Here is a 15,271-nt window from a genome sequence, read left to right as displayed (position 1 = left end):
TGTAATGAAAAACAACAAACCAACTGCTCCCCAAAAAAGTTCTTTAAGTCAGGAAACTTTTTTCCAATAATTTTAGGAGCATTAAGATTGAAGAGAACCCCACTGTTTGATTTGTGACTGAGGAAATCATTCTCCTTACTTTACTTTTGGGGACACAGGTCACAATATTGGAATTCAGAGATGCCATTTTTATTATGTGCAAATAAATAAGATGACAATAATGGAAATTTCAAAACACTGGTACAAATCAGACTTACTGGTACATGCCATAGTTGGCGGATCTTTCTCAGCTCTGAAGTAACCTTTTTCACATTGGCAGACGGAAGTTGCTTCTACGTATGTTAAACTGTGTGGAGGGCACTTGGAACACTTGATATTTCCAGCAAATGCTTTATAGAATCCTGGTCTGCAAGCTGTAAAACCAGAAAAAACCATTATTCATTATCATTGGTGGGTTTATTTCTTAAATACAATATGTTCAATGCATTTCCAATACATCCTCCTTTGCTCTGAACACTAGATGCAGACTACATAGTAATCAGAGTATTAATTCTCTATTTGGCTCAACATTCAGGTACATTAACTAAACGAAAGAATCACTGGTCTCAGTACTCTGGGCAGGCAGGACAACCATGAAGAGACAAACAGCTCTGAGCGATTTACAGGTGGTTTTTTGTCAGCATTACAGGTAACTATTGTATACAAATCTCTGGTAACATCACACAGTGTAGAAGCACGAGTTATGTATGCTAATTCTACCTGTCAGTATAGGAGAAAAAGTTGGGTAGGTCATTATCCACAGAAGGTGTTTCTATGGTTCCCATTACTGAAGCAATGGAACTCCTTATAGTCTTCAACATGGGAATAAATACAACACCTTTGTGAGACAGGGACATATTTATAGATGGGCAACTGAAACACAGATACGAAATGACTGGCCAAAGTTCACACAGGAAGTCTCTGATGAATCCAGTCTAGCACACTAGCACATTTAAATCCCAGACTAGCACCCTATCACATTCCTCTCATTATGGCAATTGGGATGATGGTAAACTACTGTAGGTGCCAGCTTTTGCTAAATCTGTAAGCATCAGCTGAACACTGACAAGTTTATAGGTGGAAACCAGACCAGTTCACCTGTCTGTTAGCATAGGTCAGGGTAGGTGTTAGGCTTGTAACCACGTGTTTTCATCTTTGCTGTTTGGACTTTTGAGGGAGGCTGGAGCGAAGAAAGAACTAGGCAGAGATCCTCAGGGTGAGTTAGTCTTAAAAACGTCATTTCTTGCTGACAGATTACTACATCTCTGTCACCTTTTGGAATCATACAGTGAACTCATTTGTTTTTATATATGCTGCCTGTTCGAGCTTTAAATAGCCCATTTCTTTTTTTCTTTAACAACAAATTCTTAGTTTAGCTGCTTGCATAGTTTTTGGTGTGAAATCTAAGGTACAAATTGATCTGCAGAAGAGAAAGGTCTTTGGGACTGGGAACAATCTGAATATTTTGCTATTTCTGATATGATAAATGACCATTTGTCAATAAGTTCAGCATGCCTGGGTGGTAAAATAGATAAGAAAGCCCAGGGGAACTGACTCAATGGTAAGACTGCTACAGTGATCCAAAAGTTCTCATTTGTTACTAGGTTGGTTAAATCTAATTATAGAATATACCACAAATTAGTCAAAAGCAAGGCAGATATGCCAATGTGTCCTCAGGTAAGCACTCATGGCTGTGAACCACTCCAGATGACTTGCTGAAATCAGACTTGTTGAGCTTTGTTTTCCAGCTTTGATTATTTGCATTGGAACCCATTTGGCCCCAAACCAACAATGCTATTGAGAAATCTTCTATTAAATAAGCTACCAAAGGTATAAGAAAAACCCAATTCACGAGAAATACTGGAATACACACATAGGTTATTAAGCTGGGTAAGATTAAATTATTGCAGCTGCTTTAATTGAATTTAATTTTCTAGGGTTGCCAGTTGTCCAGTATTGACCCAGTCTGGTATTTTTGCCTTCTGTCTGGTAAAAAAAATATCAGAAAATACCGGAAACCTAAAATGTCCAGTATTTTCAGATTTTTTCTCCCTGCCAGGAGGTGAAAATACCAGACACCTGGTAACCCTACACGCACTCAGCCCCCAGGTCCCTCCCCGACTCCCTTCAGCCCCCCCCCCCCCAGCTTACCTGGTTCTGAAGGGGAGCACAGAGTAAGAAAACAAGATGGCCCCCGGCAAAAAAAAAAGCCCCAAAAGTCTTAAAGGGGCCATGCTTTTTTTTTGTATTTTTTTTTGCTCAACTGTTGGGGGTCCTTTTTTTTTGCTCAACAACTTTGGTCCCCCCTTAGTTTTTTTTGTGGGGGGTGGTATGGTATTTTTGGTTAAACCATCTGGCAACCCTATATTCAGAAGTGTTGGGAAAAGAATATTTTAAGTATCTTTCAGGGAGGAACACATATGTTGTTTAACACCAGACCATAGTCTTGCGTTCTGGTGCTTCACCCTATACTGCAGGGATGATGAACCTAAGACCCGAGGACTGGACACAGCACTTGGCTTGCCTGGATCTGTCCCCTCAGGGCTGCTACCAGCATTGGGGGATCATGCTGATGAGGGGTGAGTTTTTTGTTTATTTGTTTCTCACTTGTGTGCATCCCCTGACTGATATTTCTGTGGGTCAGTGGCCCCTGACCCAAAAGAAGGTTCCCCACACCTGCTATACCTCTTGTGGGCTATCAAAGGGTCCTGAGACTGGCTTTTATGGGGAAACTGAGGATAGACTGGCTGGTGTGGAGATCTTCTATCAGCATTGCTCTTGATGGCTAAAAATTACCTGGTAGGTGCCTATACATTTGTTACAATTCTTTCCAGCCAGTTTCTCCTTATGAGAAGGATCAATACCCATGCATATGAATGTTCTAATACAACAGAAGAGTAATATCCACTTCATAAGTCTCCTGCTCAAGGACCATTCACCCCTCCCCCTTCCCCATCAGTGTACCATTTATAACCTTAATTTTAGGATCTTTAATTTCCCACTTCTTTATCTGTTGTACATAACAATTTAACCCAATATTGACCGCTTCATTTCAAATGACTGCCTCCCCCCTGTCTTGCCCCGTCTGCTTAGCAATCGGTCCCTCTTGAGTTTAGCTCAGATACTCTGATTCTTTGTCCAAACCTGAAGAATTCGGTGGAACTAGAAAGCTTGTAACTTCCACCAACAGAAGTTTGTCCAATAAAAGATACTACCAAACCTCCTTTGAGCAAACAGCTCTGATCCACTCAGTCATTCAACAGAAAAACAATACGAGTAAAACTCACAAGATTAAAAAATTCCCAGTCTCCCACCCTGCCCCTGTCTACCATTTCTGAGACAGAAAGCTGGAAAAAAAAAGTCTTATGACTGACGTGCTCCTCTCATCAGGAGGAAATGTTCATGTCATATCTTCAAACTAAGGATGTTAAGGACTAGTCAACTAGATGATAAGCAAATACTTATCAGATAGTCAGTCGACTAGTCAATTCCCCTCCCCCTGCTGCCTCTATCAGATACAGACAGTAAAGGGGGAGAGCAGAGGGTACTTCAAAGGGCAGCACCGCACAGCTGAGCCCCGATCAGCTGTGCAGCACTGCCCCTTTGAACGCTGCCTCAGCATTTCAAAGCAGCAGCACTGCACAGCTGATCCTGGGATCAGCTGTGTTGCGCTGCCACGTGCAGAGCCCAGCATCAGTTGGGGTCTCCCTAGATGATCCCATGCCCCAGAGCAGCATTTCCTGGAACCCAGGATCAGCTGGGGAGTCCCCAGCTGACCCCAGGTTCTGAGGAAATCTTGTGCAGAACCTGCAGTCAGTTGGGGAGTCCCCAGATGATCCTGGGTTCTGCTCAAATGCTGCACATAGCCCAGGTTCAACTGGGGACTCCCCAGCTGACCCCGGCTGTGTGGCATTTCAGATCGGCAGTGCAGCATGGAGCTTGGGGTCAGTGGGAGGCTCCATGCTGCACTGCCAATTTGAAATGCACAAGAGCTCCCACTGGCCCCAGGCTGCATGGGGTGCAGTGGAGCTTCTTGTACATTTCAAAGAAAGAATGAGGAAGTGCCTATCGACTAGTCAAGTAGTCGATAGAAATTCCATCAACTACTCGACTAGTAAATTAACCACAACTTAACATTCCTTGCTTCAAACTACCTCTTCATTCTGGCTTTCTAAAATAAGGCATAAGGTACCATCTGTGCTAGATGAAATAGCCTCTAGGATGCTATTATATTTATAGCATTATGTTTCATAATTATTGCATCGTAAGCCAATACACCAGGGGTCTCAAATTCAATTTATCTTGGGGCCAATGCGAGTCCTCAAATTCTCCTAGCGGGCTAGTAGTTACCCTCCTTCCCCCCGGCAGGGCTCCGACGATCTCTGCACTTGCCCCCCACATGTCTCTCAGCCCCTCCTGCTGGTCCATGTGCTATTCCCACCATGTGTCCTCCTGACCTTGCCTGCCACTCTTGGGCGATTTAAAACCATAAGATATATTATTAGAATTAAACCAGATCTGGGCACTTCACTACCTGATGCCTCATGCACTGCCATCAACTATGATCACTGTGATTTAGTACAGGGGTGGCCAACCAGTTAGAGAAGAGCCAAAATAGCTGCATATAGAATGCGAAGAGCCACATATTATATATTTATTTTATATAGATATATATAGTACACAAAATGTTAGTGATCAAAATAAAATTACAGGACATGTTGGAAAAATTCTCTAGTTACTTGCATTCACAGCCAGTCCATAGATCTTCAGAGTAGCAAGTAACAAATCAATTAAAAAGACCCAACCTTTAAAATACAATAATATTCTCTCTCTCACACTCACACTCACACAAAGTGCATCCTCACCATGTATTTTAAATTTTAACACTACTGCCCAATTATGTCCTGTGAGTTTTTTAAAATTAAACTGAACTGATAAGTAAATTAGCACAATTTGCAGTGTCTGTTTCACTCCAGCTTGTTGATCTCTGATATGATTTCATCTTTTTTTTTAATTCATGAGGATTATGGCTTTTCTATAGTTCTAAAAATTCAGGTCTGTCCCAGACTGTAAATATGAGAGGTTCAAAAACAATAAGGGAAAGACTCATGTCTCAGAATAATTGCTTCAGCCTGGCAAACAATAGCCTCTGAATTTTCTTTAAAGAGAAACAGTGTAAACCAGGTACATGCTGATTACTTTTTTGCCCTGAAATTTAAATATGACACCTGTGTTGGCTGCCTTATTCTGCATCCATGAAGACTCTGAGTTTAAGGGGCTTAGCCCCAGAGCCAGGCACCACCAACCCCCTGCTCTAACCCAATTTCCCTTCCCTCCCCCAGTGCCAAGCATTCCCAGTCCCCTCCCCCTCACTCAAATCCAATGCCTGGGTCCTGGAGCTGTCGCCAACACGCGCTTCTCCCTCCAGATGCTGGGACGAGCACACAGAGCAGCCGGCCGTGAACAGTCCGGACGCATGGCTCAGAACTAGCAAGAGCCAGATTTAGTAGATTGTTCTTGTTTATTGGTGCATGGTATTAGAAGAGAATCCCAGCCTTCTCTTTCTATCTTTTTTGTATGTAAGGAAGACGTTAAGTCTCATGGAAAGGGCACGATTTATGAGAGGCTAGGGGAGCAATAGCCCGCCCTGAAAGTTTGAAACCCTGGATTCCATACTTTAGGTCTGCTTAAAGCTGCATGCCGATTTGCCTTTGAGGCAGGGAATTTGTTATAAAAAGAGGAGGGCAAGTAATTAATGACAAAAGACTGGTCATTCAAGTAACTGAAGGGTCATTTTATTACAGGCAGTCCCCGGGTTACGTACAAGATAGGGACTGTAGGTTTGTTCTTAAGTTGAATCTGTATGTAAGTCAGAACTGGCGTCCAGATTCAGCCGCTGCTGAAACTGACCGCCAGTTCTGACTTACATACAGATTCAACTTAAGAACCCCAAGCATCCCCAAGTCAGCTGCTGCTGAAACTGATCAGCAGCTGATTCCAGAAAGCCCAGGGCAGCAACTCTGCCTCAGGCTTCCTGTAGTCAGCGCTGGTCAGTTTCAGCAGCGGCTGACTTGGGGACGCCTGGGGCAGAGCAGCTGGGGTGCTGCTGGGTTGCTCCAGTAGCGCCGCTCCTCGGCGCTACTGGACCAACCCAGGAGCACCCCGGCTGCTCTGCCCCAGGCGTCCTGATTCAGCCACTGCTGAAACTGACCAGCAGCGGCTGAATCAGGACCTGGGGCAAAGCAGCCGGGGTGCTGCCGGGTTGGTCCAGTAGTGCCCAGAGCGGCGCTGCGGGACCAACCGGCAGCGCCCCAGCTGCTCTGCCCCAGGGTCCACAACAAAAGCCTGGTCTGCTCGGGGGGGGGGAGGGGGGCACACTAGCTACGCCCCCTCCCCCCAGCAGACCAGGGACATGGGGAGCAAAGCCGCAGTGGCAGCGGGGTGTCGCGCCTCTGAGGCTTTGCTCTGGCAAAGCCTCAGAGGTGCGGGACCCCGCCACCGCTGCGGCTTTGCTCCCGGTGCCCCTGGTCTGCTGGAGACGGTCCCCAGCAGACCAGAGACACCGGGAGCAAAGCCGCAGCCGCGGCATGGTCCCACGCCTCTGAGGCTTTACAGAGCAAAGCCTCAGAAGCGCAGGACCCCGCCGCTACTGCGGCTTTACTCCCGGTACCCCTGGTCTGCTGGAGACCGTCTCCAGCAGACCAGGGGCACCGGGAGCAAAGCCGCAGCGGTGGCGGGGTCCCGCACCTCTGAGCAGACCAGGGGCACCAGGAGCAGCTTTTCTCGCCCCGGATGTCGAGGTGGTGGGACCGCTGCCTGCGAGCTCTGGGGCGAGATAGCCCCGTTCGTAAGTGCGGATCCGACATTAGTCGGATCCGCGTAAGTCACGGACTGCCTGTATAAGGAAATCATTTCCAGGTACTTAAAAAGATAGGGGGAAGAAAGAGTAGCCATGAGTATTGTGCTGCTGGGATTTGCATTTAGACCAAATTTGAAAAAGGGGTAAATAATGAGGTGACAAAATTTGCAGATACTACAAAATTACTCTACAAGTTATGTCCAAAGTTGACAACGAAGAGTTACAAAAGGATTTCACAAAACTGGGTGACAGGGCAACACAAGGGCAGATGGAATTCAGTGTTGGGAAATGCACAGTAATAAACATGGAAAAAATATAATCCCAACTATATATACAAAAATGATGGGATTTAAAATAGCTGTTACCACTCAAGAAAGAGATCTTGGAATCATTGTGAATAGTTCCCTGAAAACAGCTGCGCAATGAGCAATGGTAGTCTAAAAACTAAAAAACTAACAGAATATTGGGAATCATTAGGATACTGATTTTAAGACAGAAAATATATTGCCTCTATATAAATTCATTGTGCCCACATCTTGAACACTGTATGCTGAATTGGTCACCACAACTAAAAAAAAAAAAAAAAGATATACTGGAGTTGGAAAAGGTACAGCAAGGGCAACAGAAATGATTATGGGTAAGGAAAAGTTTCCACATAAGGAGAGAGTAACAAGCCTGGGACTCTTCAGTTTGGAAAAGAAATGGCTAAAGTATGGGGGGATATATTAGAGGTCTAGAAAGCCATGAATGATATGGAAAAACAGAATAAGGAAATGTTATTTACTCCTTCATTAACATAACACAAGCATTAAATTAAGTTTATAGGCAACAGATTTAAAACAAATTATTTCTTCACAGTTAGCCTGTAGAGCTCTTTGCCAGGAGATGGTGGAAAGGCCCAAACCATAACAGGGTTACAATAAGAACAAAATAAGTTCAAGTAGGATGTCCATTAGCCAGAATGGGCAGGAATGGTGTCCCAAGTTTCTGTTTGCTAGAAGCTGGGAATGGGTTACAGGAGATGGATCATTTGATGAATGCTTCTTCTGTTGATATCTTCTGAAGCACCTGACATTGGCCACTGTCAGCAGACAGGATACTGGGCTAGATAGACTATTGGTCTGACCCAGTATGGCCATTCTGTGATCTTATATTGACCCCAAATATATCTGCCCCCTGCTGTAATCCACTGGAGCCCATTCCAGTTCCAGAGCTGATATACTGTCAGGACTCCTGGGCTTTCTTGCTCTTCTCCCTCTCTCTCAGTTAAGAAAATAAGACTATATGTAAAAATGTTAAGGCGAACCACTGTCTCTCAAGTGACTTGCCACAAGATGCCAGAACATGTTAATAATTAGAGCTGAGTCTAATATCTATTTTAAATGTTCTTTCTTTTACATAAGAATTAGACAGTGCTACTGTCAGCTAATTGCCAAGTTATCTGCCTGGCTCTGGGAGGAGTAGAGACAGGGAGCAAATGAGACAATTTACGGTGCTCTGGAAGTTCTGAGATGAGGGACAGGAGTAGGTAAGTGCAGGGCCTCCAGTGTGCACAAGAGGAGAAGGCAGAGGGGTGTTGCATGGGCTGCATTCGGGCTACAGGCTGCTCTCCGCTGATATAAAGTCACCTCCTCCTCCTATCCACCTGTCAAGCTCTGCTAGGCCATGCTCTGGAGTACTGAGGATCTGGGCCAAAGTACTGTGTTTTCTGACAATCACTCAATTCATTTACATGAAAACAATATGATCTTATATTAAATCCATCATGCTTTAAGTGTGTAATATACTGAAACCAGTTTCAGACCCATACCACTTATTCTGTCATACCATATTTTCTTCTGTCTCCTGACAATTGCCAAATTTGCACATCTGTTTGACTGGTTTATTGCTTTACTGTACAGGAAGTCCCCGACTTATGCGGATCCGACTTATGTCGGATCGGCACTTACGAACGGGGCTTTTCTCGCCCCGGAGCTCGCAGGCAGCGGTCCCGCTACCTCGACCTCCGGGGCGAGAAAAGCTGCTCTCGGTGCCCCTGGTCTGCTGGGGACCGTCTCCAGCAGACCAGGGGCACCGGGAGCAAAGCCGCAGCAGCGGCGGGGTCCCGCGCTTCTGAGGCTTTGCTCTGAGATCAAAGCCTCAGAGGCGTGGCACCCCACTGCCGCTGTGGCTTTTCTCCCCGTATCTCTGGTCTGCTGGGGGGGAAGGGGCGCAGCTAGTGTGCCCCTCCCCCCCGAGCAGACCAGGCTTTTGTTGTGGACCCTGGGGCAGAGCAGCTGGGGCGCTGCTGGTTGGTCCCGCAGCGCCGCTCTGGGCACTACTGGACCAACCCTGCAGCACCCCGGCTGCTCTGCCCCAGGCGTCCTGATTCAGCCGCTGCTGGTCAGTTTCAGCAGCGGCTGAATCAGGACGCCTAGGGCAGAGCTGCTGGGTTGGTCCAGTAGCGCCAAGGAGCGGCGCTACTGGAGCAACCCAGCAGCACCCCAGCTGCTCTGCCCCAGGCGTCCCCAAGTCAGCTGCTGCTGAAACAGACCAGCGCTGACTACAGGAAGCCAGAGGCAGAGTTGCTCTGCCCTGGGCTTCCTGGAATCAGCCGCTGATCAGTTTCAGCAGCAGCTGACTTGGGGACGCTTGGGGTTCTTAAGTTGAATCTGTATGTAATTCAGAACTGGCGGTCAGTTTCGGCAGCGGCTGAATCTGGACGCCAGTTCCGACTTACATACAGATTCAACTTAAGAACAAACCTACAGTCCCTATTTTGTACGTAACCCGGGGACTGCCTGTATTACAAATTCAGATAACAAAAAAAGAACAAAAGACAAATTAAAACAAGTAAGTATACAGTTTCACAAAGATTTCTCCACTATGAAAGTTTTTGTTATAAATATTATTTTAAGGAATTATTTGTCCTTTCCCAATTTTGACACATTCAGACTTTACCCTGACAGAAAAACTGAAAAACATTTCTGTTCTCTGGTCATAAGGAACAATGATTTTACCAAAATAACAATACAAGAATGAGGTCCTCTACAAATATTTAGAGACTGCAGGGACCGTTGTGGAGCATGTCAGAGAATGTGTATTCCCCACTTTGAGGGTGGCTAGAGAACCAGTGAGAGAGGCATCTTCATCCCAAGACAGCATGGGAATTCTGATCCAGCCTCTACAAGTAACCAGAATATAAGGGAAATATTTGTGCCCAATGTCTATGGAGTGAAAGCCTTGTACCCAGTGCAAGTACTTCACATGGAATTAATACCGTGATCATATAAAAAGATTAGGAAAGGATTTAAAAAGAGGCATTCTTTAAAAGAGCATAAGTGAGGAGCAGGAGGGTTCAACGTGTCTGCTATGGCTGGCTATCTACCCCGCCATAAATATCATTCAAGTGAGGGTGGCAAGGTCCCAGCAGTGGTTGGCTGGAGACCAGGACAAGTAATAAGGAAGGATGCTAACAGCAAGAATATGTGAAGGATTATGGAATTACTCACACCACACAATTTCTCTCTGCTGGGTACTCCCAGACATTTAGGAATAAAGTTAAGCCCCATTAAACCACATCTACTGTTACCTTTCCTCTTTTCTGCACAGCCTGACAATCCCTCCCGCAGTCACTGAAGAAACCCAAACAATTAAGTACTTGAGGGGGTGGAGACAAGAGAGGAGAGAGCTTGGGCAGCTTTTGCATTAGAAAGAAAGGTGTAGGCCAGGGTCCGATAGTACTGTGATCATTACTGGGATGCAATGACCACTAAGTCTCTAAGATTTGCAGGGTGGGAAGTGCAGGTTCTTATCTTCTCATACCCCCATTCTTCCAGTGGTTTAGATACTGAGGAATGAAATTTAGCTCTTGCATTTTTATAGTGACTTGTAATATGCAGACAGAAGTAGCTGCAAGAATAATGCAGTTTAAAATCACATGCAGACAGAGGCAGCTAGAAAGCATTTTAATGCTTAGAAGAGCTGAATTAGAAGTTGTGCACTTGGAGATCGGATGACAAAGACGCACAATCTTTGCCTGAGGAAATATGTTCTGGTAATGCGGGTGCTACTGTGAGACTCAGAATGTCAGGGCTCAAATATTTCCTCTGACACAGATGTTCTGTGAGACCTCGGGCTTTTTTAAGCTTGTAGTCCTTCATCTGTACAATGTGGATGATAGTACTTCCATATCTCCCAGGGGCACTTTGTAGCTTTCCATGAGGAGCTCCTTCTAAGCTTGAATAGCAACATGGAAGACAGCAAGAAGGCACTTTTTGAAAAATATAAAGGGGGGAGAGAAGGAAGGGTCAACAGCTGGTTAGTGAATGAGAGATGATTGGTGAGGGGATTACTTGTAAGACCCTTCACAGTCAGCCGATAAGCTTATGTTTGATGTGATAAAGAAGGGGGTGCCAGCAGAAAGATCTGAAGAGAAGGGCAATTCTGTCAAGGTAATCTGCTAGGGAAATTCATCTTTGTAGCAGCAATTTGAATGGATACAGACTGAACTGTCAAGGCTAGAAAAAAGGATAAACCAAGAAGTGAGTGCTGATGTTATTTAAATAAGTTTGTGATGACAACACGGTTGTGTGTGCACATGCCTAAGACTGTAAATCCAGGCATTAAGAAAAATGAGGGAGGGTTAAAGAGCTTGAGGGTACCTCGTCAGAAGAAATTCACAAACGTGTCTTCCTGGGTTCTCAATGGGGATTTTGCATTTGGGTGTTGACGGCAATACCAACCCAAGGCCAGGGAACCTGTGACCATGGGGTGGATTAAACAGAGGCCTTTAGTGGCAGAGTATTTTTGAAGTCCTTTGCAGGCCCCCACCTTTTGCACTCAAAGTGCCAGAATGGGAAAAAGAGAAAAGGGAAAAAGAAAAAGCAGCAGCAGCAGGAGAGAGCACAGAAGGATTTTTTGTTAATTTTACAAGCCTATTGAGAAACCCCAAGGACAAATGTAAATCAGGACAATCATAGTTACTGGATACTTTAAAATAAAAACCAGTGCATTTTAGACATAATACAATAACACATGCTAAAAAACCTTAAAGCTACGTCTACACTATAGGCTACTTGCGCAAGAAGCCTTTTGCGCTAGTGTTTTGTGCAAAAACTGCTTTCGCAAGAGCACATCCACACCTCAAAGCACATCGCAAAAGTGATGTGCTTTTGCACAACAGAGCGTCCACACTGGTGGCCACCAGAGCACCTGTGCTTTTTTCCTCTGGAGCGTCCACACTGGTGGCCACCAGAGCACCTGTGCTTTTTTCCTCTGGAGCGTCCACACTGGCCTTTTTACGTAATTGCTGTAGCGCTAAAAGCAGTTATGCCTCAGAAAAGAAGATTTACTTATGGAGGAAAAAGCCCTTGTTCTGCCATTTAACTGCCCATTTAATTGTGCAAGAGCTCATTTGAGGTGTGGATGCTGCCCAGGTTTTTGCGCAAAACCTTTGTAGTGTAGACATAGTCTAAGTGTTCACTAACTCAGTGTAATTGAACTCTGCAGAATACTGATTACCAAATTCAACATGAAAAGTATATTAAGAGCCGGCTTATTTCATCAATGGATATACAGGCAGTCCCCGGGTTACGTACAAGATAGACTGTAGGTTTGCTCTTAAGTTGAATCTGTATGAAAGTCGGAACTGGCGTCCAGATTCAGCTGCTGCTGAAACTGACCAGCGGCTGACTACAGGAAGCCCGAGGCATAGTTGCTCTGCCCCAGGCTTCCTGGAATCAGCCACTGATCAGTTTCAACAGCGGCTGAATCTGGACGCCAGTTCCGACTTACATACAGATTCAACTTAAGAACGCCAGGCATCCCCAAGTCAGCTGCTGCTGAAACTGATCAGCGGCTGATTCCAGGAAGCCTGGGGCAGAGCAACTCTGCCTCAGCTTCCTGTAGTCAGATGCTGGTCAGTTTCAGCAGCGGCTGATTTGGGGACGCCTGGGGCAGAGCAGCTGGGGTGCTGCCGGGTTGGTCCAGTAGCGCCGAGAGCGGCGCTGCGGGACCAACCGGCAGCGCCCCAGCTGCTCTACTACAGGCGTCCTGAGAAAAGCCTGGTCTGCTGGGGGAGGGGGGGGGGCACACTAACTCCCGCGCTCCCGCCGCCTGGGTCCTCCACGGCTTTGCTCCGCGTCTCCCTGGTCTGCTGCACCACCCCCCCCCCCCCCCAGCAGGCCAGGGAGACGTGGAGCAGCTTTTCTCGCCCCAGAGGACGCGGGCGGCGGGACCGCTGCACGTCTGGGTGGTCCTGCCGCCCGCGTCCTCCAGGGCAAGAAAGGCCCCGTTCGTAAGTGCGAATCCAACTTAAGTCAGATCCGCATAACCCAGTGACTGCCTGTACAATCAGAATCTGAAATAAGTCATTTCAACTTCTACACCTGTCCAGGCTTAAATTCTGTTCGCAAATATCAGATTTAAGTGGCAGAAGTTCATCTTCTGATTAAGTATTTACTAAAAACTTAACTATTTCCAAAAAGGATTTAAAAGATTAGAGTACAATTACAACCCAGGATTTAAAAAAACACCACACACCTCATTTAACAAACTCATCTGTAGGTGGGGAAAGAAACCAAATCATTTCAGTAATATATACAGTTTTCTTCACTATTTTGCAGTCTTTGATATTGCAATACTGTTCATTAGAACAATCCAGCAAAGAAACCAGAACATTTTGGTCAAGTTTATTTCAGATGATATATTCTACTATACGTCAGTGAACTTGTCTGCCTGTCTGTTCAAGGACTCCTCCTAAATGGGAAGAACTAGTACCACTATATTTGGTATACAGCCTTCTCTTATCATAACGTAAAGCAACAAAGGTTTGGTTGTACCTAGAATGTGTCTAGAATTGAATTGCTTCTCATACAACCAAACAGAAAAGAGACAGAATCAAAGCAAGTACTGACCTCAAAACTAACATAACCCAGCAAATGTTGAAAAAATCTGAGCCAATCTGAGCTAGAAATATAGATAAACCTGGAATAGGATTACCTCTCAATAAAACTTGCAAAGAAGAGATAAAAATGGAGAAATTTGGAGTAGTGCTATGTTTTGGCACAGGTAAATCAATGCTTAAGATTTGAAAAGGTTATTGAAAAGTAAATTGAGAATAGCCCTTTTTTGTTGAAACAGTGAATTATAAAAGTTTCTAGGGCTGAAGAAAAAAAATACACAATGGAATTCCCTTTTAAAAATTACTAAGAAGAATGTAACAATCCCTTTTTTAAAAAATCTGAAATAAAATTTAACTTCATAAAAATACACTATTTTTGAAAAATACAGTAATTTAAAGAAAGCATGTATATTTTCCTTTTATTAAAAAACAAAGGAGTTATGGATCCAACCAATACTTAGTTACTCAGCTAGGCTACTTCTATACTACAGATAAGACTGAAGCAGTCGCAGTCGATTTTCCAGAGTTCAAATTAGTGGGTCTAGTGAAGACATGCTAATTTGAATTGAGAGGCACTCCTGTCGATGGTGGTAGTCTTGCTTCTATGAGCAGTAAGGGAAGTTGAAGGGATTTAAGCGATGCAGTTAACATAGCTGAAGTTGCATATCTTAATTCAAATGTATCCCCTAGTATAGACCAGAGGCTAGTGAGTAATAAAGGATCAATGTGTTTGTAAAGGTTTACTAGGAAATTGATCAATAAATAAGAATACAAAGTTAGCATGAATTGAAGGAGAAACTCTTGTTGCCTGGAAAAAGGACAGCAGATCCAGGTCCCTGAGTATGTGGGGAAGGAAGAGGACATCACATGCATTTGTAAGGTGACAAAGAACAGAAAGGATGCCCCCTAACATTCCAGTCATACGTTGGATTTTTTTGGTGATGACAAACTGATATCATGTTTTTCAGAACTATAATTTGGATTAAAATTAGTTAGGATTTTGGGCAATACATTTTCTGGTGTCTAAGGACTAATCTATGATGCACTGAGGTACTGTTTTAAAAGGGCATGAACATCTTTGCCAGCAAATCCTTCTGTACCTTTGGGGGGAAAAAACCAGTATCTGTTTGCGTTATGAAGGGAGATTAATAATAAGACTGGGACTTTATGACTGAGGTACATGACAGAGGTTTATAAATCATGACTGTGGAGAAAGTAAAAAAGGAAGTGTTATATACGGCTCATAACACAAGAACTAGGGGTCATCAAATGAAATTACTAGGCAGCAGGTTTAAAGCAAACCAAAGGAAGTATCTCTTTACACAACACAGTCAATCTGTTGAACTTTTTACTAAAGTATGTTCAGACAACTAAGACTATAACAGGGTTAAAAAAGAATTAGATAAATTCATGGAGGAAAGGCTAATCAATGACAATAAGTCAAGATGGGAAGGGTAGTTTCCTGAGCCTCTGTTTGCTGGGATTGAGTA

The 15,271-nt window shown here is 44.5% G+C and overlaps 1 protein-coding gene across 3 annotated transcripts in view; it reads right to left on the bottom strand.

Moving 5' to 3' along the window:
* EPHA6 (EPH receptor A6) overlaps nt 1-15,271 on the bottom strand; it is an 842,774-nt gene that overhangs the window by 395,145 nt on the left and 432,358 nt on the right. For all 3 annotated transcript variants that reach the window (XM_075908927.1, XM_075908942.1, XM_075908935.1), the window contains one exon: nt 258-413. In XM_075908927.1, coding sequence (XP_075765042.1) covers nt 258-413 — 156 coding nt within the window. The remainder of the gene's footprint in view (nt 1-257; nt 414-15,271) is intronic.

Source organism: Pelodiscus sinensis, chromosome 1, assembly GCF_049634645.1.
Source record: "Pelodiscus sinensis isolate JC-2024 chromosome 1, ASM4963464v1, whole genome shotgun sequence".
In the NCBI taxonomy this organism is placed as follows: domain Eukaryota; kingdom Metazoa; phylum Chordata; order Testudines; family Trionychidae; genus Pelodiscus; species Pelodiscus sinensis.
Note: the sequence above shows the minus strand (reverse complement) of the source record. Positions and strands in the feature narration are given on the sequence as shown.